Here is a 23202-nt window from a genome sequence, read left to right as displayed (position 1 = left end):
GAAGGGTAGCTTGCTACCCCTCCCCCCTCCACACACCGGTGACTTGCTTCACTTCACTTTTGGCTCGGCAGTGATCAGACGTGTCTGCTCATCGTCCTCGTGACAGCCTTTAATTTTCTGCTTTTTCTTTTCAGCGTGTGTGTTGGTTGGAAGTTGACCTTCATTATTATTTCTTTACAATGCGTACATGGCCTGGAGTTGCCGGTCGTCCTTGTGGGACTTTCATGTCGGACCTAACTACGGATCCGCACACCCTCTGCCCTCAATGTCGGGGCCGACGGTGTGACCAGGAGAACATGTGCCGTGAGTGCAGGGAGTGGTCTGCCTCCCAGTGGGAGAGGTTTGGCCGTCGGCGTAAGAAGAAGTCCAAGAGAGACCGTTCTCCTTCGGGGTTAGCCTTGAAGGAGGAAGGTTCTCGGGGCTCTTCCTCCGCCGCCCAAACCTCCTCCGAAGCTCCCCCTCGTCAGCCTCCTAAGGAGAGTCGGCCGAGTGGGAGCGCAGGCCCTTGTTCTGTTTCCCGACCTTGGGTGGGGGGAGAGGGCGTCGCCTCCCATAGCGAGGCAGTTCCCCCTCCTCCTCCGGGGGAGGTTATTGATAATGCCTTAACCAATGATGATCTTTTACAGATTTGGTCGTCCCTGGGGCTTAAGGGCTTGCCCTCCAGGGTCGCTTTTATTGACCTTGTCTCGTTGGGGGCCGCTGTTAAGCAGTCGCCGGCGGTAGCAGAGGTAGACCCTCTGTCTATTGTCGACGTCGTGGTGACAGAGGCCTCCGACGTGGCTAGGCAATCCGCCGCAGGTGCTGTTGCGGATGATGGTGCTAAAGGCTCTCCTCCCCCTTCCGTACATCCTTCGAAGGGGGAAGTGAGTCCTTCGGTCTCTGCTGCTGCTCAGCTTCCTTCTGAGGGAAGTGCTTTGACGGAGACTCCCCTTCGGAGGACCGATGGTCCCGACGATCTTCCCCGAGGCCGCCTCCGCCGTAAGGCTCACCGTCCGCTACGCCGCAAGGGCCTCTCTTCCCCTTACAGGGGGACTAAGAGGCGCCTTTTTGGGTCTTCATCCTCCGAGGGGGACTCTCCTCGTCAGCCTCAACCTACAGCTCCGTCTTCCTTGAACCTCTCTGCAGACCATCCCCCATCTCCTGCCAGATCTTCGCCTTCTGGAGAACTCTAGTCACCCGACGGGCAACGGTCCCTTCGGGGCTAAGGGATCCTTCCCTTCCTCGAGCAGTGCTAGCGCACAGGCGCTCTCCTGCTCGCCAGCGCTCTCCTGATCTTCAGCGCTCTCCTGTTTGTCAAGACACTCCTGCTCGCCGACGCTCACCTGCTTGTCGGCTCTCTCCTGATGTTCGCCCTCCTCGCCAGCGCTCTCCTGCTCGTCAGCTCTCTTCTGAGCGTCGGCGCTCATTTGAGGACCATCGGCCTGCGGTCTCTGACCATCCTATAGTTCCTGCTGAGCTCCCTGTTCACCATCTACCTGGTCCTGTGGCTACGCAACTTCGTGCTGCGCGTGTCAAAAACACATGTTCGCCAACGCGCCAGCGATCTTCCAGTTCCTGCGTATGCTGCTCGCCATCGCACAATCGCCCTCCTGCGCATGCTGATCACCATCACTCGCCATCACGCGATCGCCCACCTGCGCATGCTGCTCGCCATCGCTCGCCATCACACGATCGCCCTCCTGCGCATGCTGCTCGCCATCGCTCGCCATCACACGATCGCCCTCCTGCGCATGCTGATCACCATCGCTCCCCATCACGCGATCGCCCACCTGCACATGCTGCTCGCCATCATGCGATCGCCCTCCTGCGCATGCTGCTCGCCATCGCTCGCCATCACACGATCGCCCTCCTGCGCATGCTGATCGCCATCGCACCCCATCGCGCGATCACTCACCTGCGCATGCTGCTCGCCATCGCTCGCCATTGCGCGGTCATTCACCTGCGCGTACTGCTCGCCAACGCGTCGACATGCCACATCGCGCCATCGCCAACCTGCGCGACCGCGCTCACCAGCTCATCATCGATCACCTGTGGATCTACATCGCCAGCGGTCTTCCTCACCCACGTGGCAGCGCGTTTCCTCGCCGTTGCGCCAACGCTTGCGTTCGTCGCCTCGGACACGCGTTTATTCACCTGCCCACCCTCGCGCCCACTCGCCTGCGCGCCCACGCGACCGCTCGCCTGCGCGCCCGCGCGATCATCCACTTGCGCGCCCGCGCGATCATCCACTTGCGCGCCCGCGCGATCGCGCGACCATTCGCCCTCGCGCGACCATCGTTCGCGGCGAATTCCGCAGCCGGTGGTAGCAGCAGGAACGCGTGCTCCTAGACGGCACTCGGGATCACCTCCACCCAAACACAGGTTGGTAGTGCAGGACGAGGAGAGGTTAGTACATCATTCTTCCCCACCTTCTTTTCAGGCAGGTACCGTGGTGTCCACTCCAAAGGATCGCCCGATCCCTTTCCCTTTAGCGAGGATTTCGGACTCTGTGTCCTTGGAGCAACAGACTTGGTTTGGTCCTCTGGCACAGGCGTTAGTGAGGGTTATGAAACCAGCACTCGCCGACCAGGGTAACAAACCAATGGCTGTCTCTCCTACGCTGAAGAGAAAGAGAGGAGTGGACTTCGTGGTGACTTCCCCCACGGCGAAGTTGGTTCCCAAGAGGTCGGTCGCGAAGGTCCCTTCTCCTGCACGAGTGCTCTCTCCTTCTCCCGTGGACGAGGCCTTTCCGTCCTCAGGTGAGTCCAGTGGGGCGGTAGTCTTCCCCTCGGCACCAGGGGGGGAGACTTCGCTTCATGCAGGAGAATCATCTCGTGAGGAAAGGGCCCCTCGAACCTCGTTGTTGGGATCCTGTATCCCTCCCAGGAGGGAATCCAAGGACTCCAAGACCGTCCCTAAATCCTCTGCAAGGATTCGTCAGGAACCCACGACTACCCGGGGGAATGTCCACGTGTCACCCCAGGAAGAGATCCCTGGGGCAGGAGACTTAGCTGCCAGCCCGCAGGGAGGAGAACAGCAAGAATCCGGACATGCCTTCTGGCAGGTCCTAAGCCTGATAAGGCAACTTAACGGGCTTATGGATCCAGTCATCACCCCCCGTGAAGGCAAAGACACGATTTTGGATGAAGTGTTTGACGTTCGGAAGGCCCCTAAGACCAGTGCGGCTCTGCCCTGGTCTCAGGGGCTGAAGAGTGCCAGGGCTAGGGCCAACGCTCAGCTCGCACTTCTTGCCTCCTCCAGTCGTTCCACTGCCGGGAACAAGCTCATCCCTCCTCCTCGTCTTCAGCAGAGGAGGCATTTCGAGATCCTGGGTGAGCACAACCTCGCTCTTCCTCTCCATCACTCTGTGGAGGAGCTGGCGAAGGGAGTTCCCCTTGAGAAACTCTCTGCCCGGCAGGTGTTGTTCTCGGCGGCAGAGATCCTTAGCCACGAGAAGGTCGCTAAGTATGCCATGCAGGCCACTTCGTGGCTGGACTTTTGGCTAGGATCTCTGGGCATTCTATTGCGATCAGAGGACCTGTCCAAGGAGACCAATAGGAAGGCCCTAGAGACCTCCTTGCTCTCGGGCACCCGCTCCATCGAGTTTTTGGCGCACCAGGTTACCACCCTATGGGACAACTCGGTGTTGAAGCGTCGCGATGCTGTGTCCGAGAGATTTCATCCGAAGGTCCCCGCCGTGGATGTGTGTAGGCTCCGACATGCTTCCCTTCTGGGGGAGAACCTGTTTGAGCCTCAAGACATGGAGCGAACGGCTGAGAGGTGGAGGAAATCCAGCACGGACTCCCTCCTCAATAGGGCCCTTACAACTCGGCCCTATAAGCCTCCAGCCCCGCCACAACAGCAGCAACAGCCTCGTAAGGCTCCCAAACAGGCACCGGCAGCTAAGAAGGTGGTGTCTAAGCCCCAGCCCTTTCCAGCCAAGGTCAAGAGGGGCGGTAAGTCCTCCAGGGGAGGCAAGACTCCTAGGGGTGGCGGCCGCGGCCGCAAGCCCTAGGGGTGGCAGTCCCCCTGCATGTCCACCTGTGGGGGGATGCCTTCAGCGTTGCGTCCGCAGGTGGCAGAAACACGGGGCCGATGCTTGGACGGTCTCAGTGATCGGCCAAGGCTATCGCGTCCCGTTCACATCTCAACCTCCCCTGACAGTGAATCCAGTGTCGTTGAGCTCCTATGCCACGGGATCGGCAAAGGGGCTGGCCCTTCAGGCCGAAGTCGAGACCATGCTCGAGAAGGGTGCTCTCCAGGAGGTCGTGGACGGCTCCCCAGGCTTCTTCAGTCGACTCTTTCTTGTAGAGAAGGCTACTGGAGGCTGGAGACCCGTTATTGATCTCTCAGCTCTGAACAGGTTTGTCAAACAAACCAGGTTCAGCACGGAGACAGCAGACACGGTCAGACTTGCGGTGAGACCACAAGACTTCATGTGCACACTGGATCTAAAGGACGCGTACTTCCAGATCCCAATCCATCCGTCTTCCAGGAAGTACCTGAGATTTTGCCTAGACAACAAAATCTACCAGTTCAAGGTGCTGTGTTTCGGTCTCTCCACAGCTCCTCAGGTGTTCACCAGAGTGTTCACCCTGATTTCATTTTGGGCGCACAGGAACGGCATTCGTCTCCTTCGTTACCTGGACGATTGGCTGATCCTAGTAGACTCGGAGTCGACCCTTCTTTGGCACCGAGACAGGCTTCTGGATCTTTGCCAGGATCTGGGGATCGTGGTAAACCTCGAAGTCCTCTCTGCAGCCGTCCCAACGACTGGTTTATCTAGGCATGCTAATAGACACCAATCTCCACAAAGCCTTTCCATCAGACGACCGGATAGCAAGACTGAGGAGGGTGGCGGAACCCTTCCTCAGGTGAAAAGAACTCCCTGCCCAATCGTGGTTGCGTCTCTTAGGCCACCTATCCTCCCTGGCCCGTCTAGTTCCAAACAGCCGCCTCAGGATGAGATCCCTTCAATGGCGGCTCAAGTCCCGGTGGAATCAAGGATCCGATTCCCCGGACATTCTGATCCCAATGGGGTCTCTGGAACGGGCGGACTTGCGGTGGTGGCTGGTCGACGAGAACCTGCGGAAGGGAGTGAGTCTTCTCGTCCTCCCCCCGGAATTGACTGTTTTCGGACGCGTCAAAAGAAGGGTGGGGGGCGCACGTTCTGAACCAGAGGGCCTCAGGCCTTTGGTCAGAATCGGAAAAGTGCCTACACATCAACCTGCTAGAATTGAAGGTAGTCTTTCTGGCTCTTCAGCAGTTCCAACGGTCCCTGGCGGGTCACTCCGTGGTGGTGATGAGCGACAACACCACGGTAGTGGCTTATATCACAAGCAGGGAGGCACTTTTTCGCAACAGCTATCCCATCTTGCAGTAGAGACTCTGAGGTGGACCGAAACCCACTCGATAACACTATCAGCTCGCTTCATTCCTGGCAAGAGGAATGTGCTCGCCGACAGTCTGAGCAGGGCTTCGCAGATAGTAAGTACCGAGTGGTCTTTGGATCCTCAGATAGCCAACAAAGTCCTGATTTTGTGGGGTTCCCCGACTGTGGACTTGTTCGCGACAGCCTTGAACTTCAAGCTGCCCCTGTACTGCTCCCCAGTCCCGGACCCCAAGGCACTCTGGCAAGATGCTTTCCAGCAACGGTGGTACAACATCGACGTGTACGCCTTCCCACCGTTATGTCTGATGAGAAGGGTGCTCAACAGGACCAGACTATCGGTCAACTGTTCGATGACACTGGTAGCTCCGCTATGGCATCACGCGGAATGGTTTCCGGACCTTCTGCAGCTCCTGACGGAACTCCCGAGGGAGCTTCCTCCACGACACGAGCTTCTCAGACAACCCCACTCTGGCGTCCCTCACAGGGCCGTAGCCTCGCTTCGGCTTCACGCCTGGAGACTATCCAGCGTCTCCTCGCGGAGAGAGGCTTTTCGCAACAGGTTGCGGAGAGAATGTCTCGGCACCTGCGAAGGTCCTCTGAGGGAGTCTACCAAGCAAAGTGGAGAGTCTTTTGTGGTTGGTGTCGTGGAAGGGGTATCTCTCCACTCGATGCCACTATTCCAGCAATAGCGGACTTCCTCGTGTATCTGCGGGAAGAAATGCGCCTTTCTGTCTCGGCAGTGAAAGGCTATCGCTCAGCCTTAAGCTTGGCCTTCAGATTGAAGGGCGTGGATATTTCTTCATCGCTAGAACTCTCTTTACTCATACGTAGCTATGAGCTTACCTGCCCCCAGTCGGAAGTGAGACCCCCTCCTTGGAACGTGGTTCGAGTCCTCAGGTCTTTTAAGAGACCTCCCTTCGAGCCATTACGCCAGGCCTCCGATTGCCACCTGTCTTGGAAGACGGCTTTCCTACTCGCCTTGGCTTCGGCCAAGCGAGTTAGTGAACTTCATGGTCTCTCGTACGACATCGCCCATTCAAGGGGATGGGGGGAGGTAACGTTCAGGTTCGTCCCTGAGTTTGTTGCCAAGACTCAGAATCCTGGAGTGCCGGATCCTCGGTTCGACTCTTTCAGGATCGCGAGTCTCCGTTCTGTAACAAGCGACCCAGACCAGCTGCTACTATGTCCAGTGAGGTGTCTGAGGCACTACTTGAAGAGAACGGCTGCAGTCCGTCCTCATGTGCGAGCTTTGTTTGTGAGCACAGGCAGGACTAAGAGGAGGGTCACCAGGAACACCATCTCAGCTTGGATTCGAAGGGTTATCCACCATGCCCTGAATCCTGACCCTCCTCCGTCACGTCGCCCTCGGGCCCACGATGTCAGGGGTATTGCTACATCCCTGGCCTTCAAGAGAAACTTCTCTGTGACGCAGGTACTTCAAGCTGGGGTCTGGAAGCGTCAAACGACCTTCACAGCCCACTACCTGCAAGACGTGACCCACAGGAGCCTCGATACGTTTTCTATCAGCCCTGTGGTGGCTGCACAACAGCTGGTCTAACCTCAGGCTCCTTTTTGGACAAGTAGCAGTAGGTTGAGGGCGTTGTTACCCGGTCTTAGTCTGCGTGAATGAAAGAGTATGTCTGACCCTTACTTCTTTCTTCATTCTCCCCTCTCTTGGGGAAGCAGCATCCTGGTCCTCGCATAGCTGACCTCGACCTCTGCAGGTAACCCATGCTTCTTTGTGCTCCTAGTATTAAGCTTAATACTGTTGTGTCTCCCATACCCTGACGAGGTGGTATTGGGAACGTCCTATCCTAGAATTCCTATCTGAAGGTCTCAAGGTCAACTTCATAGGACGAGTCACACTCTCCTCCTCAAACTGCTTATGTAGGCCACTCGTTCCTAGCGATGCTAGGAACTTGTGAGGTACAGGGGCTCCCTCTCTCTAGTGCTGCTCACTGAGGGATCGAGCCCCCGGGCAAGCCGAAGTCAGTAAGGCTGGGGACTTTCCACCCTTCCTAAGGGGTAAGTCACCCTCTGTAAATAGCGTGGTTTGTATTTCGGTTACGGAACAAATGACAAATTCGAAGATAATTTGTATTTTTCCTAACCATACAAACCTTAGCTATTTACACATATGTGCCCGCCATCCCTGACCCCCAAGTCAAGTCCTACCTCTAAGTGAAGTGAAGCAAGTCACCGGTGTGTGGAGGGGGGAGGGGTAGCAAGCTACCCTTCCCCACCCCCCGCTAACTAGCGCGGGGGTAATTAACCATCGTTATAACTATTGGCTCGTCATTTCAGCTGCGCTAAAAGGTAAACCCTCTGTAAATAGCTAAGGTTTGTATGGTTAGGAAAAATACAAAATATCTTCGAATTTGTCATTTTACTGAAAGAGGATTTGATGCCGCACTTGCTACATGTAATGATACAGGGCCTGGACCCGATGGAATTACATATGCAATAATTAAACATCTACCTGTTAATACCAAGTTATTTATTTTAGGCATTATTAACAGAGTACAGTAAGGCATGATCATAGTTATCCAAGTGTTGGGGAACTACTATTGCTTTAGCCTTTTTAAAACCCTGGCAAGGATAAGTTTTTAGCAACCAACTATCGACCAATTGCTTTGACATATTGCTTATGTAAGATCATGGAGAAGATGGTCAATGTAAGATTGATGTGGCACCTGGAAAAACAGGGTAATTTATCACTTATCCAGTGTGGATTTAGAAAAATGCATTCAATGACTTGATGCGTTGATATGACTGGAATCCTCTATTTGTGAAGCCTTTTCTTCCAAACAGCACCATGTAACAGTGTTTTTCAACCTTGAAAAGTCATATGATACTGCATTGAGATATGGTATACTTGAAACCATTCATGAATGGGGATTAAGAAGAGAGCTACCATTGTTCATTCAATCATTTATTTCAAATAAATTTTTTTAAGAGAGAGGGGGAGTAAACTATCTGAGGAAATGTTAGGAAGGAGGAGTTCCTAGGGTAGTGTGCGAAATGTAACCCTATTTGCACTGGCCATTAATGGAATATCCTCTGTTATTCTCCAAGGTATTCTCTCAACATTATTTGCAGATGATCTCTCCATATCATTTGCTGGATCTAGAATGTCGATGGTTAAGAGAAAACTACATCTCTCAATTGACAAAATTATTCAGTGGGCTGATATGAATGGATTTAAGTTTTCGACAAGCAAAGCTGCTGTTGTCCATTTCTGTCGTATTTGGGGAGTACATCTAGACCTGGATATATACATCAAAGGTCAACGGATCCCATGTGTAAGTGAAGCTAGATTTTTAGGATTGATATTTGATTGCAGGCTGACATTGGTTCCTCACTTAAAGGTGTTAAAAGTTAGATGTCTTGAGGCTCTGAATCTTTTAAAAGTATTGTCCCATACATCTTGGGGGCCGGACCACAAAACTATTTTAAAATTATACTATGCCTTAATTTCTCAAAAATTAGTTATAGGTGTGAAATATACTCCTCAGCCACCCCAAGCCAATTAAAGATGTTAGATTCAATACACCATTTTGGTATTAGATTATCTACTGGAGTGTATAAAACTTCACCTATTCCAAGTCTCCTTGTTGATGCTGGAGAATTACCTTTAGACCTTTATCGAAATTCTTCTATTGTTCGGTATTGTTTTAGGTTGCGAAGACTTTCTAATTCTTTAGCTTGTCAGACTGCAAATGTTGTAAGGCGTTGTAGATATTTTGAATTACACCCAAAATCTCCTCAACCTTATGGTTTTTGGGTAAAACAATCAATAAACCATCTTGATATTGCAAGAAATAGTGTTTTTCCATTTAGGATATCACCAACCCCTCCATGGAAATTACCACAGATATCTTTTTGTAAATAATTTATCGGTATAAAAAAGAATATGACTGAATTTGAAGCCAGGTCTCTTTTTTATGGAACATGTCGAAGAACATAGGCAATCGACTTTTACATATACTGATGGCTCCAAATCTGATGCTGGCATTGGATTTGGAGTATTTAGTACAGTGGTTCCCAATGTTTTTTCACACGCGACCCCTTACCCAAAACCGTGAAACCCATGGGATCCCCTACTATCACCTGCTTGATTTTGATTTTATTTTTTGATTAAGGAGAGAGATATAAATGATATCTAAAAAACAATCATTAAACAGTTTTGTAATTATTTATTGGCAAACTAAATAACAGCATTGATCAAATCTGAACTCACAAAAAGAGGATAATTATTCTTGCAATATTATTAATCTACTTAGTTTTCCACAGCTATCAAAACTAAAAAAACATTTAATAATTCTGTAATTATTCATTGGCAAACTAAATCACAGAATTGATAAAACATTAATTCACAAAAAAGATGCTAATAAACCTTGCAACATAATGCACTTTATAATATTGCAAGGATTATTAGCTTCTTAAGCTCGTTATCTCTTTAAGGAGAAATTGGTGACTCAGTTCTGGTGGGCATTGTATCAGTAATACGTACTCTTGAAGTCAGCTTGACAGCCTTACATGTTCTTGTTCCATTTGTTTCTACCTACTTGTGTGAGGTAGGGTTTCCAGCTCTGGTCAATATAAAAACGAAGAAAGAAGCAGATTGGATGTCAGAAATCAGGCATCACACTAGGTGGGTATGAAAGCTGTGGAACTCTATATATATTGATAACATTGCAATAACCATTTTTTTTGCAAATTATATTTAATCAATTGTGTGATTTTGTTTGCAAATAAATATACAATGCTAAATTATTTTTCTTTAAATTTGATTATTGTTGAAAACTGAGTTTTATCCTTACTATCACTAGCATGATTTTCATTTTACTTTTTTGTTAAGGAGAGAGATAGAAATGGTATCATTAAAAATCATTCAATAATTTTGTTATTGATTATTGGCAAACTAAATCACAATATTGGACATTGTAACTCACAAAAAGAGGATAATTATTCTTGCAATATTAACATGCCTAGTTTTTCACAGCTATCAAACCTAAGATGATATTTAAGAATAATGTAATTATTCATTTGAAAACTAAATCACAGCATTGATAGAATATTAATTCACAAAAAGACTATAATAATCATTGTAATATTATATACTTTATAATATTGCAAGGATTATTTTGAACATAGCGATGTTTCCAAGATTGGTATTCTGACAGTAGCTTTCCAGATTGGAAACAAAGGCCCGGAGACTGTCTTGAAAAAGAGAGTATGCCTATTGGTTTCCCTTCCTTGAAACTTCAAATTTAGCTTGTTCATTTGGTTGAAAATGTCAGCAGGGTATGCAACCCTCTTAATCCATGCTTCATCTACAAAGTGAGCCACAAGGTTCTCTTTTTTTCTTGAACATCCAGGAAAAACTTTATTTCATCTTTCATGTCAAAGACATGGTTGACAATATTCCCTATTAATAACTAACTTATTACTGTGTAGAAAAGGCCTTCGTGGTCACCATTGATGTCTTTGCATAGTTCTTTAAATAGCCAAGTGTTGTTGAGTGCTGTAGTTTTTACATTATTCACAATTTTGATTACAGAACCAAGCACTTTTTGCAGAGGCATGGAGAGTGTTACTGGCAACCCCCTTGTCAAAGCTTCGTGACCCACCGGTTGGGAACCTCTATAGTAGTTCTTTTAATTGTAGAGGTGCACTTACTCAAGTATCTAACATATTTACTTCCAAATTTTATGGCATACTAGCCGCTATCGAGAAAATAGCGTTAAAAGAGGAGGGCAATTTTACGTTTTTTAGCGATGCAAAAAGTGCCATGTAAACTTTAGAAATTTTTAATTCTAGTAACCCGTTGTTTTAAAGATTTTAGTGTGGCTTTTAATTATTGGCCTGATAGATATAACAGTTTGATTTTGCTGGGTTCTGGTGCCCGTACAGTAGGTGTGTCTGGAAGTAAGGAGGCAGATTCATTGGGAAGGAAGGCCCTACTTATAGCATGGAAAGAAATAGATATCTGTTTGAGGCTCAAGGTGAGGATGGCAGGTTCATCCTTGCCAAGATTCTTGGACATGATGTGTCGTACAATGCTACTGGCATTTTTAGGTTTATTTCAGAAGCAGGCCTTCTGAAAGTTATTTAACTTTTATGATGACGTATTTGCTTTTATAGTTTTAATTGAATATTCTTTTTATTCTCTACTTATAATAAATGACATCGGTGCCAATGACGTTCGATGTCAGGATGCCAGAAATCTTCAAATCAATCAATCAATCTTCGTGTATCTGTGGGAGGAAATGCTCCTCTTGGTTTCGGTAGTAAAAGGCTATTGCTCAGCCTTGAGTCTCACCTTTAAACTGAAAGGGGTAGACATTTCCTCCTCACTGGCACTTTCTCTCCCCATTCGAAGTTATGAACTTACCTGTCCTCAGTCAGAAGTGAGACCTCCTCCTTGGAATGTGGTTCGAGTTCTTCGGTCCCTAAAGAGTCCTCCTTACGAACCATAATGCCAGGCACCAGACCGCCACTTCACTTTGAAGACAGTGTTCCTATTCGCTTTGACTTTGGCCAAAAGAGTCGGCAAACTGTACGGTCTCTCGTATGACGTCACCCATTCAAGGGGATGGGAGAGAGGTAAACTTCAGCTTTGTCCCTGAATTTGTAGTAAAGACTCAAAATCCAGGGGTAGCGGATCCTAGATTCAATTCCTTATGGGTAACGAGTCTCCTTTCTACAACTGACGACCCAGATCATCTGTTACTGCGTCCAGTAAGGAGTTTGAGGCTCTATCTCAAAAGAATTGCGGTAGCTCACCTCTGGGTTCCATCACTGTTCATCAGCACAGGGAGGATTAAGAGGACGATCATTAAGAACACCATATCTCCTTGGATTTATAAGGTCATTGATATTGCACTAAATCCAGATCCTCCTCTAATACGTCGACCTAGAGCACATGACGTCAGGGGAATTGCTTCGTCCCTAGCCTTCGAATGTAACTACTCTGTGGCGCAAGTTCTACAAGCGGGCGTGTGGAAGCATCAAACAACCTTCACCGCCCACTATCTGCAAGACGTAACCCACAGGAGACTCGATACGTTCTCTATCGATCCTGTGATGGCTGCACAACAACTGGTTTAGTACCTCAAGCTCCTTAATGGACAAGTAGCAACAGGTTGAGAGCATTGTTTACCCAGTTTTAGTCTGAGTGAATAAAAAGGAATGACTGGCTCATTTGTTTTCTTCATCCTCCCCTCTCTTGGGGAAATCAGCATCCAGGGTCCTCTACACAGCTGACCTTAACCACTGCAGGTAAACCATTGTTCCCTTGTGTAACTGAGTATTGTGTCAATACTGTTTCGTCCTAGTACCCTAGCGAGGTGGTTTTGGGAATGTCTTGGTGACCTCGGGCGATTCCTATTACTACGAAGAACTCTTACCTTGACAGTCACATTGCTAGTATCTCAACACACAGCTTGAGTAGGCCGCAGACCATGCATAGCAAAATTTAGCGAGGTGTAAGGGTTTCCACTTTTATGTGCTAACACATATAAAGGGGAATCCACGGGTAAAGCCAAAAAACCAGAGTGGGAGGGACATCCACCCTCCTAAGGGGTGAGTTAACCCCTATAAATAGTGTTGGATTGTATTCCAGTTACGGAACAAATGACAAATGTGGAAGTACGTAATTTGTATTTTTCGTAATGATATACAGTAAACCTGTAGCTATTTATACAGATTTGCCTGCCAACCCAGTCTCCCTTGAAATCCTACCTCCAAGCAAATATGAAGCACAATCACAGGTGTGTGAGTGAGAGGGGAAGCTACTAACACCCGACCCCCCCCCCCACCCCCCACCCCCTGCTTACTAGCGGTATGGGGGTTAACCCTCGCTAAATTCTAATGGCTTGTCCTTTCAGCTTTGCCGAAACAAATACCCTTATAAATAGCTACAGGTTTGTATGGTTAGGGAAAATACAAATTACTTCCAAATTTGTCATATTAGCACCCATCAAAATGACCATTCATTACACTTCATGTATACAACAATGATGAGCACATGTTCCATAGGCTATCTGAACAGAACAGTACAGCAACACTGTACAGTAAAATATGTATGCCACATTTCTTTATTGTTATACAAGTGTCTCATGCATTACAAGTTTACTTTCCTTTAATATGCTAAAACATTTACATTTACATTATATCTGTATGTGTTTCCCTATCTACGAGTATAATGTCTGATCTAAATCAGATAATTGGTGCATGACTTGTTTAGAAAGCAAGGCAACAACGTATCTGGGTAAATCCCCACCTTGACTCCACCTGAAGCTTGGTTATAGATTGGTGGGACTATAGATGAGCTTTTTACTTATGGATTTTAAGGTTCATTTCGAGATTCATGTCCTTATTTGAAAAATTCTATATGATGGATTTCAAGTTTTATTTAATCCAATGTAATCTATATAGAAGCCTTTTTGATATACTTTATACCATAGTTAGAATTTCTTCATGTGTGAAAATAAATTTCTCCCCCCTTTTTTCCCTTTGCAGTGATGGCTTTATACCCTCAGACAACCTGCTTTTACAAAGCTATTATTAATCGCTTACCTACGCTGGCAACAGAGGAGTATGAAGTATTATTTGAGGATCCTTCGTATGCTGATGGTTATTCACCCCCACTAATGGTTGCTCAGAGATATGTAATTCAGATAAAGGAAGTTAAAAAGAAATCTTGATCAACATCTTTTGATGATGGGGAGTCTTGCTCTTAATTCAGTCTAGTTTTTATAGGTTTGTATTTTTTGAATATTGTGTTTTTCTTTTTTTTCCTGTTTGTAGTTTGTTATAATTTCAATACTTTTATTTCAAAGAAAGTAATCTCAATACCTTATAGATTTTTTCTATTCTTTTGGTACCCTTAAAGCTGGGTAATATTTTTTATGCTGAAGTTGGAAAAAAAATACAAAAATTGTGGAGTGATAATAATGAGTTTGTAATACGAATACAGAAGTGTGGATTGATTTTGTTTTCTGAATTTATTGTACAATGGAAACTCAGAACCTCTTGTTTAATTTCTGTGCTTTTTCCAACTCTTATCTAAATATTTTTCTTTACACACATTGATATCTTTTTTCTTCCAGAAAGTATTTCTTTTACAAATTTCTTGCTACCTTTGTACATATCAAGCGGTCTTTGTATGTACACTTGTAGATGTCTGTGAATTTTAATACAGAATTGTAAGTGTTACAGAAAACCCATCACAGACATTATTTGCAACCTAACACTTACTGTACAATACTTATGAGGACAGTTTGTAACATAGCAAGAACAAAATGGGAACATATTTATATATTAAAGATTTTTAGTCTACAAATCTTGTTGCTTAACATGCGTGTCCTTCTACAGTAAATGACCCCAGTTTCAAACAGTGGCTTAGAAGACTCCGATTTTTACTTGTGTTTTGGACATGACTTCCTTTCTTTCCAAAGAAGTAGTTTAAGGAGAGTTTTGATCTGCTGGCATGAATTTTCACTGGATTTATGCTTGCAGATTTATGTAGATGTGATGAAATCTTGCAAGTTGATGCCCTAGAACTTTTTTATCCTATTTCAATTGATAAGTTTGTTTTATGATTACGGGGACATAGGGAGTTCATTTAGTAAGTAGATTTATATTTCTGTTAAAAACATTGAATTAAACATAGGTGACGTGTGAAACCTTTCAGTTAATGTGCACTGTAATTAATGGTTTAGTGAGATGCCACTAATAACTTAGTAAAATACATTTAAGCATTAGCTGTTAAAAAGTACAATACATTCAAGTATTAGCTGTTAAAAGGTTTTAGTGTGTGGCAGAAATAACTACAACATCTGCTATGTACATAACAATGTTAGGTATTTGGGGTCATAAAAACGGTTGCTGCGTATAATTTACCTTTTAACAGATACGTCACAGATTTTATAAAAACCACTATAGGTCATAACTGATGAAAACTTTGGTTTCTTCATCTCTCTGTTGTAATACAGTGTGCACAAGGGATAGTCAGCATGGAATCTGCAAGGTTGAATGATCAGTGCCTTGTGTAGAACACAGTGAATGGAGGGTACTGAAAGGTTTTTGCACACACACACACACACACACACTCTCTCTCTCTCTCTCTCTCTCTCTCTCTCTCTCTCTCTCTCTCTCTCTCTCTCTCTCTCTCTCTCTCTCTCGTGTGCTTGGTTACGGCAAGTGTCCAGTATACCAGCAATGGAAGATATCCATGCTGGAAAATTTTTGTTATGAGAAAAAGGAAAATAATATATAGCCCTAACATGACCCATTAGCAGACTTCCACCTGTAACTCAATTTAGATTTAGTGAAATTGTAGGTAGTATGCACCAAATATTTATTATCAAATAAGGAAAGTCAGTGAAATGTGCCAAAAAGAATATTTTTCTGGCCATGAACAGATGTTAGTGCATCAACAAATCTGTGTAACTAGTTAAGGATATCTTTTACAATTATTATACAATTTTTTACATATGAAAATAGTGGCCAACCTTGTATGTTTTTAGACTAAGCTACTAATGTGTTCTGAAAATAAAAATTTTAAATAACATTTTGTATTGCTTAGGCTAAACACCAGCTTTTCAGGCAAGGTATGTTATGGTACTGTACTGCTAATGATAATGCAGATAAGGCTAGCTGAAGTGCCTAATTTTGCACATCTCTGATTATCTCCTTTACTAAGCATACCACTTTGGAACATGTAATTGCTGTGGCCCTTCTATTTTGAACAATTTAAAATAGTGACAATAAATACGTACTAGTATTTACATGTAAAGATGTTTTTCACACTTCTGCAGACAGAACCATTTAAACCACCATCTTTTGTCACTTCATGTTCTGAAGAGATATTTTTGGATACCAAATGCAAAGGAGGGAACTCATTTATTTTTCCTTATTCTTAAAATGCTAGTGTAAAAAATTTATTTCGGCTATTTTATCACCTGAGAAATTAATTAACAATACTGTATAAAAATCTGTTAAAGAGGAATAATTAGTCTATTAACATCAGATATATATCTAACATAATTAGAAAATAAACAATTCTTAGCAACTATAATATGCTCTATTGTCAGTGGTAATGGAATATCAGTTTCTTTTGCACAAGCGAAAGGCAATCAAAGTAAAGGTCTCCAGAAGAGCAGGAGTAGGACTTGATCTCATTTATTGACTTTAACCTTCCACTGGATGTTCATGTAGTACTGGTACCTCCGGTAGACCCTACAGAGAAGAAATTTTTTGTCATTCGGTTTGTAGGAAATGTTGATTGATTAAATATTAATGGAGTTTTAACGTTTTCATACTGCTGATATTATTTGGTTAAAGATTAATGAGGTTTTAATGATTTCATACTCCAGACATTTTTTACTTTTTTCTATTATGTAATCCAAGCCTTCAACCTTTAATAGGAGCATGACTTCAGTAAGGCTGGAAATGGCTGATAATCTTTTTAACTAGGTAAACACAACTGACTGAATGGTGGCGGGGAATCCCCGCCCACCCAGCTGGTAGCACTGTCCTTACTTTGACTTTAGACACCGGAAAGTACAGACTTACTTCTCGGTGTCCCTGTTTAGAGTTTTTTAATCAGTCTGCTTTTTCTTCTCAGTATGCATGCTGTTTGCTTGTTTGATGATGTTAGTTCCTTGGTCGGACATGGGACTGTGTCCTAGCAAACGAGCTAAAAGGTGTGCCCAGTATGTGAGTAAGCCGAAAATCGACCCTCATCAACTTTATTGCTACTCCAAAGTCATAACTGTTTGTAAGGATCCACCTAACCTGAGTGTAGGGAATGGCCTCCGGTGCATTGGTCTGAGTTCACAAAGAAGAAGTCTAAGAGGATTCTTTGGACTTGGTGTTGGGTATGCCCTAGATGATGTCAAAGAAACTCTCTAGCTCCATCATCTCCCTTTGGGATTAAAGTGTGCTACAGAGACTTATTTTAGTTAGCAGCATTGCCTTCTTCTATTGAAGGTAATAGCCACCGGCTTCTCTCTCAAAGTTCTCCCTCTACTGTACTTTATTGGATGACGACACTGTTAAGGACCTGGACCTGGGTGTGCTGTGGCCTGCCATTGGAATAGAAATTCATGGAGGTTCTAGCAGCTGCTAGATCTCAGAAACCTTCCCAGACTGTAACTGCTCTCCTCCTGCCTGGAGAGGAGAGCTGTGAGGTGATGCCCCTGGATGTGTACTTGATTATTGATGCAGACGAGCAGCCATTAATTACTGAGGGTCTCTCTGCTGCCAAGAAATCCTCGACTGTGTGTATGTGTAGTTGCTCCCCATCCCATGCTTCGTCTGTTCCTGTGCCTTCTTTTTCCCCTGCTGAGGAACTGCCTACCGCTAGGAAGAAGAGAAGGAGTTCTACGAGGCACAGTACGACTGATTTAGAGAAATCTCTTCAGTCTTCACCAGATTCCTCTGCATGGTTTTGTGGGAGGAATAACGTTGTACCAAAACCTTTCCTCTGGGGGAAGCGTTGAGATACGAGGTTCAAGGACTAAGGCCATTACCTCAAGTTACAAATTTTGCAAGAGGCCTGCCACATGAATGACTGGTAAGGATGACAAGCTACTCTCTAGGCCCTCTCCTGCTCGTGAACATTCCCAAGATGCCTTGCTGACTCATTCACATGCAGGAACATCCTGATAAAAGACGAAAGCTGCCCTTAAGACCTCTGACTCCGATCGTGTTGAGAACAAGATGAACAACGAAGAACTTCCCACTCGTACTTGTAAAGAAGGCTAGTTGTCCTACGTACTCGTTAACTCCGAATTATAAGGCTATCCCCATCCCATGAGCTGACAATCGTAAGGACGATGAACCACGAGCAAGAACACCGAAGTGTCAGAGGTCACGAGAAATTATGATCAAGAGGTTCACAAGTATCTCCAAGATCACCTCCTAATGCTAGACCTGTGAAGGTATAGGATCATGAGACTCCATGCTCACAAATACCTTGTTCGTCGCCATAACACGCGCTTCACTCGGAAACCTGTCCTCTGAGGATACCTCTTTGGTACCAAGAGCACCAGATGGAGGATTGTAGAAGAATAAGCTTTTTTCCTTGGCCAAGCACCAACAATCTCCAGTATGTGCACTATTACCATGGGCTAAGCTGACGTGCTTGATTTTCAGAATCAACATCACTCGCACAATCGCAATGTACATGATCGCCATGCGTACGCTCACCACTCTTTAAGGTTAAGGCTTGATCACAATCACCGGCAGGAGCAGTTGAACACTTTCTGTCTCGCTCTTGGTCGAAGGTACGCTCAAGGTCTTTGGTAAAGACTCAATCGACATCCCGATCCTGTTCAACAATTGTCACAGGTACATCCACCTCCCAGGGCGAAAGCAAGTAGACATTGACACTTGTCATCTGACGAGCATAGAGGCATGAAATCAACGGAATTATAATCCCAAGGACCAAGATAGCTCGCTCTTAGCCTCTATGCTCTTGCTCCCTGCTTGAAATATGGAAAGTTTGTAGATCGGAGAATTCCTCTCCCCGGAAGAAGAGCAAGCCTGATAGGAAGCCCCATGGTAGTGAGAGAACACCAAAGCTTTCGTCTTTTGGGGATCGGGATTCAAATTTAGCCAAATAGCCTTTTTCTTCGGATTGTCTTAAGTCCTAATATAAGCATGCCTCTAAGGCTCACATATTGGCTGAAGATTGGTCTTAGTCACTGGATACATCTTCAGGATGAGGTCAGTTAATCTCTTGTAACACCTCCAGGGACGGAGGAGATTCTGCCTAGCAGGACTCTCCCTGAAGTAGAATATGAAGAGAAGAGACAGGCGATATTAAGGACAAACTCAAGATGCGTTTTGGAGTGAAGGGAGTCTCAATCTCGCAGAGGAAGTTCACGTCTGAGCCCTTTCACCCGACAGAGATCAGTACACCTAGCTTCTCCTCAACCTCAGAGGGCAAGAATGAGAAGAGCAGCAAGGCTTCTGGATCTTCTTGTAAGTCTATGATCACTCTCTCCCCTTCAGAGTAAAGACCATGCTTGGTTCTTGGCCTGGAGAGGTCACACTCCAATCGGAAGGAGGAATTGTCTTGCACTCCTGTTGAATATTCCCCACAAAGGAGTGGAGAGGAATCTTGGGCCAGGGAAAATTTCCATCGTGACGCGGGCCCCCTCTTGACGTAGAAGGAAAACCCAGAGACAGGGAGTTGAACACGCTTGGAGACACATCCACAGAACCCATCAAAGGCGGGATGATAGTGATTGATCGACAATTTGCTGCCCCCTCAAGGCTCTAGACCTGCATTTGAGCTTCCTTGGTCGGTGTTTGCACTCACCAAAGTGAATTTTCAGGTCACTGGACCCAAGAGTTCTCTCCAATCGAGCCAGTTCACCAAGCCCCTGCCTCCAGCCATTTCTCGTCAGCAAAGGTTCTCTTTCAATCGATCCAGTGATGATGGTGCTAACCTCAGGTACAACCAAAGATAGACTGAAGTATGCGGCCACTTCTTACTAAGCCTTTAAGTCCATAGCCATGGAAATCATGCTGATGTCTAGCCTCCAATCTACCAATTGGATCAACCACTGGTCCAGATCTTTGGTGTACTTCACTTCATCTTGGAATCTGCCATATCTCTAAATGAAGAAGGTCACCAACTTCATGCTGTCAGGAGAAATGGCAGTGACATTTCTGGCTCCATCAATCAGCCAACTAGTAGGCAAACTTGGTTCTTAAGAGGAAGGATGCAGTAGCTTTGTATGTCTCCAGCCAGGTAGGACAGGAAGCAGCTCTCTTTCAGGAACACGCCAATCCTGTACATCTGTGGAGGAGATATAGAACACTGTCGATAAGTGGAGAAAGGAGATTCGTGTCTCCCATATCCATAGAGCAGTGATCTTCAAAGGCTGTGGCCCTTCCAGATCAAGTGCTTTTCGAGCTTCTTCTTTTCAACCCCGTAAGACAGTGCCGAAGATAATGATGGCGAAGTCCAAATCATAATCTACAGCTCCAGGGCCTTCTACCTCTAGAAAAGGAGTGGACTATGGTCCTCCCTTTTACCCCAACCTTGTAATTCCAGGAAAGGAGGCAGAAATTGTTCAGTGTGACAAAGCCCTCCTTCATATGCTGCAAGTGGAGGGATGCCTTTCAAGCCATTTGGAAACATGGCTGCGACTCAGTGTGGGGAGTTGGGCGGTAAAAGTTCTACTTGACAGATACCACCTTCTTTTCATCAGCTCATGTCCTCTTCTCACTCACTCTCGACATATTCGCTAGAGTCTCCGAAAGCCCTCATCCTCTCAAGAAAAGTAAAGGCATTGATGGAGAAAACCCTGTTAGAAGTCTTCCTAGAAGGGTCTGCTGTCATCTACAGCTATCTTTTGTGGTGGAGAAATCAGTGGCGGATGAAGAAACCTCATCGATTTATCTCCTCTGAACAAGTTTGCTCTGGAAACTCCCTTGAAAATGGAAGTGGCAAGCATGGTTCGACAGCCATCAGGAAGGACAACTTCATGCTCTCTGTCGACCTAATTGGCACGCCTTGTCAAGTACCGATCCATCCTTCCTGCAGAAAGTACCTCTGCTTCATCCTGCAGGAGTCAAGTATCAGTTCAAATCTTGTGTTTCAGGATGGCTACAACTCTCCAAATGTTCACCCGAGTGTTCACTTTAGTTCTGGCTTGGGCTTATTCGATTGCGATTTGTATACAGTACTGTGATATCTTGACGATAGGTTGATTCTTTTGTCCTCGGAGATAGTTTCTCCAGGATCTGGAGAAGCTCCTTCCCTTTTACCTTGATGCAGGGATTATGATCAGTCGTGAAGAAGTAGAGTCTTATGCCCAAGATATGGATGGAGTATCTGGGAATGTTGATATAGATATAGTAGTGAGAGTCTTTCCATCAGACGATTGCATCAGCAGACTCAGAGAAGGGATGCAACAGGAAAGAGAGGAGATGCAGCCGTTCCTGATCTCTTGTCTCAATCTCTTTGTAAAGTAGCAAAGCAGGCACACACAAGTGCATGCTACAGTGCAGTAGAGCTGCCAGCAAGGTACATTCCAGCAGACTCAGTCATCAGTGGCAGGTAATAAGAACAAAGTGGTCCTTGCTTCTCTGCACAGTGGAAAAGCTTTTTGCCCTTTGAGGTTCCCCAATGATAGCTTTGTTTGCAACTTGCATGAACAAGAAGCTTCCAGTGTTTGAGTCATAGACCATCTACCGCATTGGAAAAGCCATTTCAACATCCCTTAGACAACCTTTCCACCCTTTTGCCTGATACTTCTAATTATCAACAAACTGGTGATAACTTCAAACCCCAGCCTATCCGTGGTGACTCTCATATGGTCACAAGCTGAATGGTTTCCAATTTTGCTGATGCTCCTGGTCAAGGTACTGTTGCATCTACCTTAGTGGCCCAACCTTCTCTGTCAGTCACTATACAAAGGTTTCTGAACTCTGTGACCGCCCTGTCACTTCACGGATTGAGACTATCCAGCATCTTCCCCAAGTGAAACGCTTTTCACGAGTCACTCCACGATTGTTAGGATATCTCCGCAGTTGTTTACCTGGGAAAGTGGGCCTTCTGCGATTGGTGTCATAAATGGGATACTTCTGTCGGAACATCTCTGAAATTGATTGTCAATTTCTTCGTATACCTTCTCCGAGTAAAGCCCCTCCCAGTCTGCTGTAAAAGGTTACTGCTCAGCCTTGAGCCAAGTCTTCAGACTGAAAGACTTTGACCTGCCCTATTTGTGGGAACTGTCCATGCTGAGGAGCAGCTTTGAGCAGTCCTGTCCTTCTAAAAGAACTCAAACCTCGTGGCTGGAATGTCACGATGGTGCTCAGCTCCCTTAAACGCTCGCCATGTGAGCTGTTGACCCCTTCACTACAATTACGGCATTATACATAAAAAACATGCTTGGTGATACAGTCGGTGACGTCTGGATACATCATCATCATCATTATTATTATTGTTATTACAAGCTAAGGTACAAATATAAGCCATATGGAGGTCAAGAACACAGTACTTTCATAACTTGTATATGCTACAAAAGAGTATAGCACATTGTCATATATCCTACACAGTTCACACTCAGGAAATTTCATTAAAAAATCTCCTTCTCTCCCTAATGTTAGCTCCTCCTCCTTCTTTCTTCAGTCAATCAACAAAGTCTTTGAGATTCTAACCTTTATTTCAGATTGTGTAAGAGCTTTTTTAGTCTGTTTTTATGTGATCATAGTATAATCACACCACACACAAGTCAATGGTGATACTGTATTCCCTACCTGAGTCATTACTCAAACACCCCCCTGACACTCCCAGCTTAGAGATGTAGGGATCCACACATCTCATCCCACCAATAACCAAAATACTTACGATTCTAGTCTTTATTTACTATTATGTAGGATCTACTTTAGTGTATTTTTATGTTGGCATTACACAAACTTACTACATAGTGTTCTTCAATTCTCCGCCTCTGACTCCCTAAGTCCCACCTATAATGTCAAGCTGAACGTTTTTCTAGTAATGCAAGTTGTAGACACATGACGAGGTATGTTTTTTTCTCATTTTATTCCTTTTTCTCAACTATCATTTCTACAAAATGATATCTTATCTTATATATTTCATATTAATATTCTTCATTGTCTTCGCGTGTAAAAGTTAGCTTACTATCATTATTTTTATTTATTGCCATTCTACTTAATATTAGTCATGTTCTTACATGTGCAGTCTATATTTCCAAGCCCGTGAAATACCCAAAACAGGAAAAATACAGTTTAAAGCGACAGTCACACGCAAGGTGGAATGACAGATGAACGAACAAAAC

At 45.4% G+C, this 23202-nt stretch overlaps 1 protein-coding gene and 1 long non-coding RNA gene across 7 annotated transcripts in view; one reads left to right on the top strand and one right to left on the bottom strand.

Moving 5' to 3' along the window:
• The window catches only part of Sgf29 (SAGA-associated factor 29), a 185254-nt gene that overhangs the window by 57811 nt on the left and 104241 nt on the right, over window positions 1–23202 (top strand). For 3 of the 4 annotated variants that reach the window (XM_068391278.1, XM_068391276.1, XM_068391277.1), the window contains exon 8: window positions 13898–15945. In XM_068391278.1, coding sequence (XP_068247379.1) covers window positions 13898–14082 — 185 coding nt within the window. In that variant the 3' untranslated portion in view covers window positions 14083–15945. Of the gene's footprint in view, window positions 1–13897; window positions 15946–23202 lie in introns of those variants that run through there. The other variant, XR_011047042.1, reaches the window with a different exon arrangement.
• Window positions 15473–23202, bottom strand: part of LOC137656896 (uncharacterized) — a 95126-nt gene continuing 87396 nt past the window's right edge. For all 3 annotated transcript variants that reach the window (XR_011047044.1, XR_011047043.1, XR_011047045.1), the window contains exon 4: window positions 15473–16618. This is a non-coding gene — a long non-coding RNA (uncharacterized lncRNA). The remainder of the gene's footprint in view (window positions 16619–23202) is intronic.

This window comes from Palaemon carinicauda, chromosome 17 (genome assembly GCF_036898095.1).
Source record: "Palaemon carinicauda isolate YSFRI2023 chromosome 17, ASM3689809v2, whole genome shotgun sequence".
Taxonomy (NCBI): Eukaryota; Metazoa; Arthropoda; class Malacostraca; order Decapoda; family Palaemonidae; genus Palaemon; species Palaemon carinicauda.
Note: the sequence above shows the minus strand (reverse complement) of the source record. Positions and strands in the feature narration are given on the sequence as shown.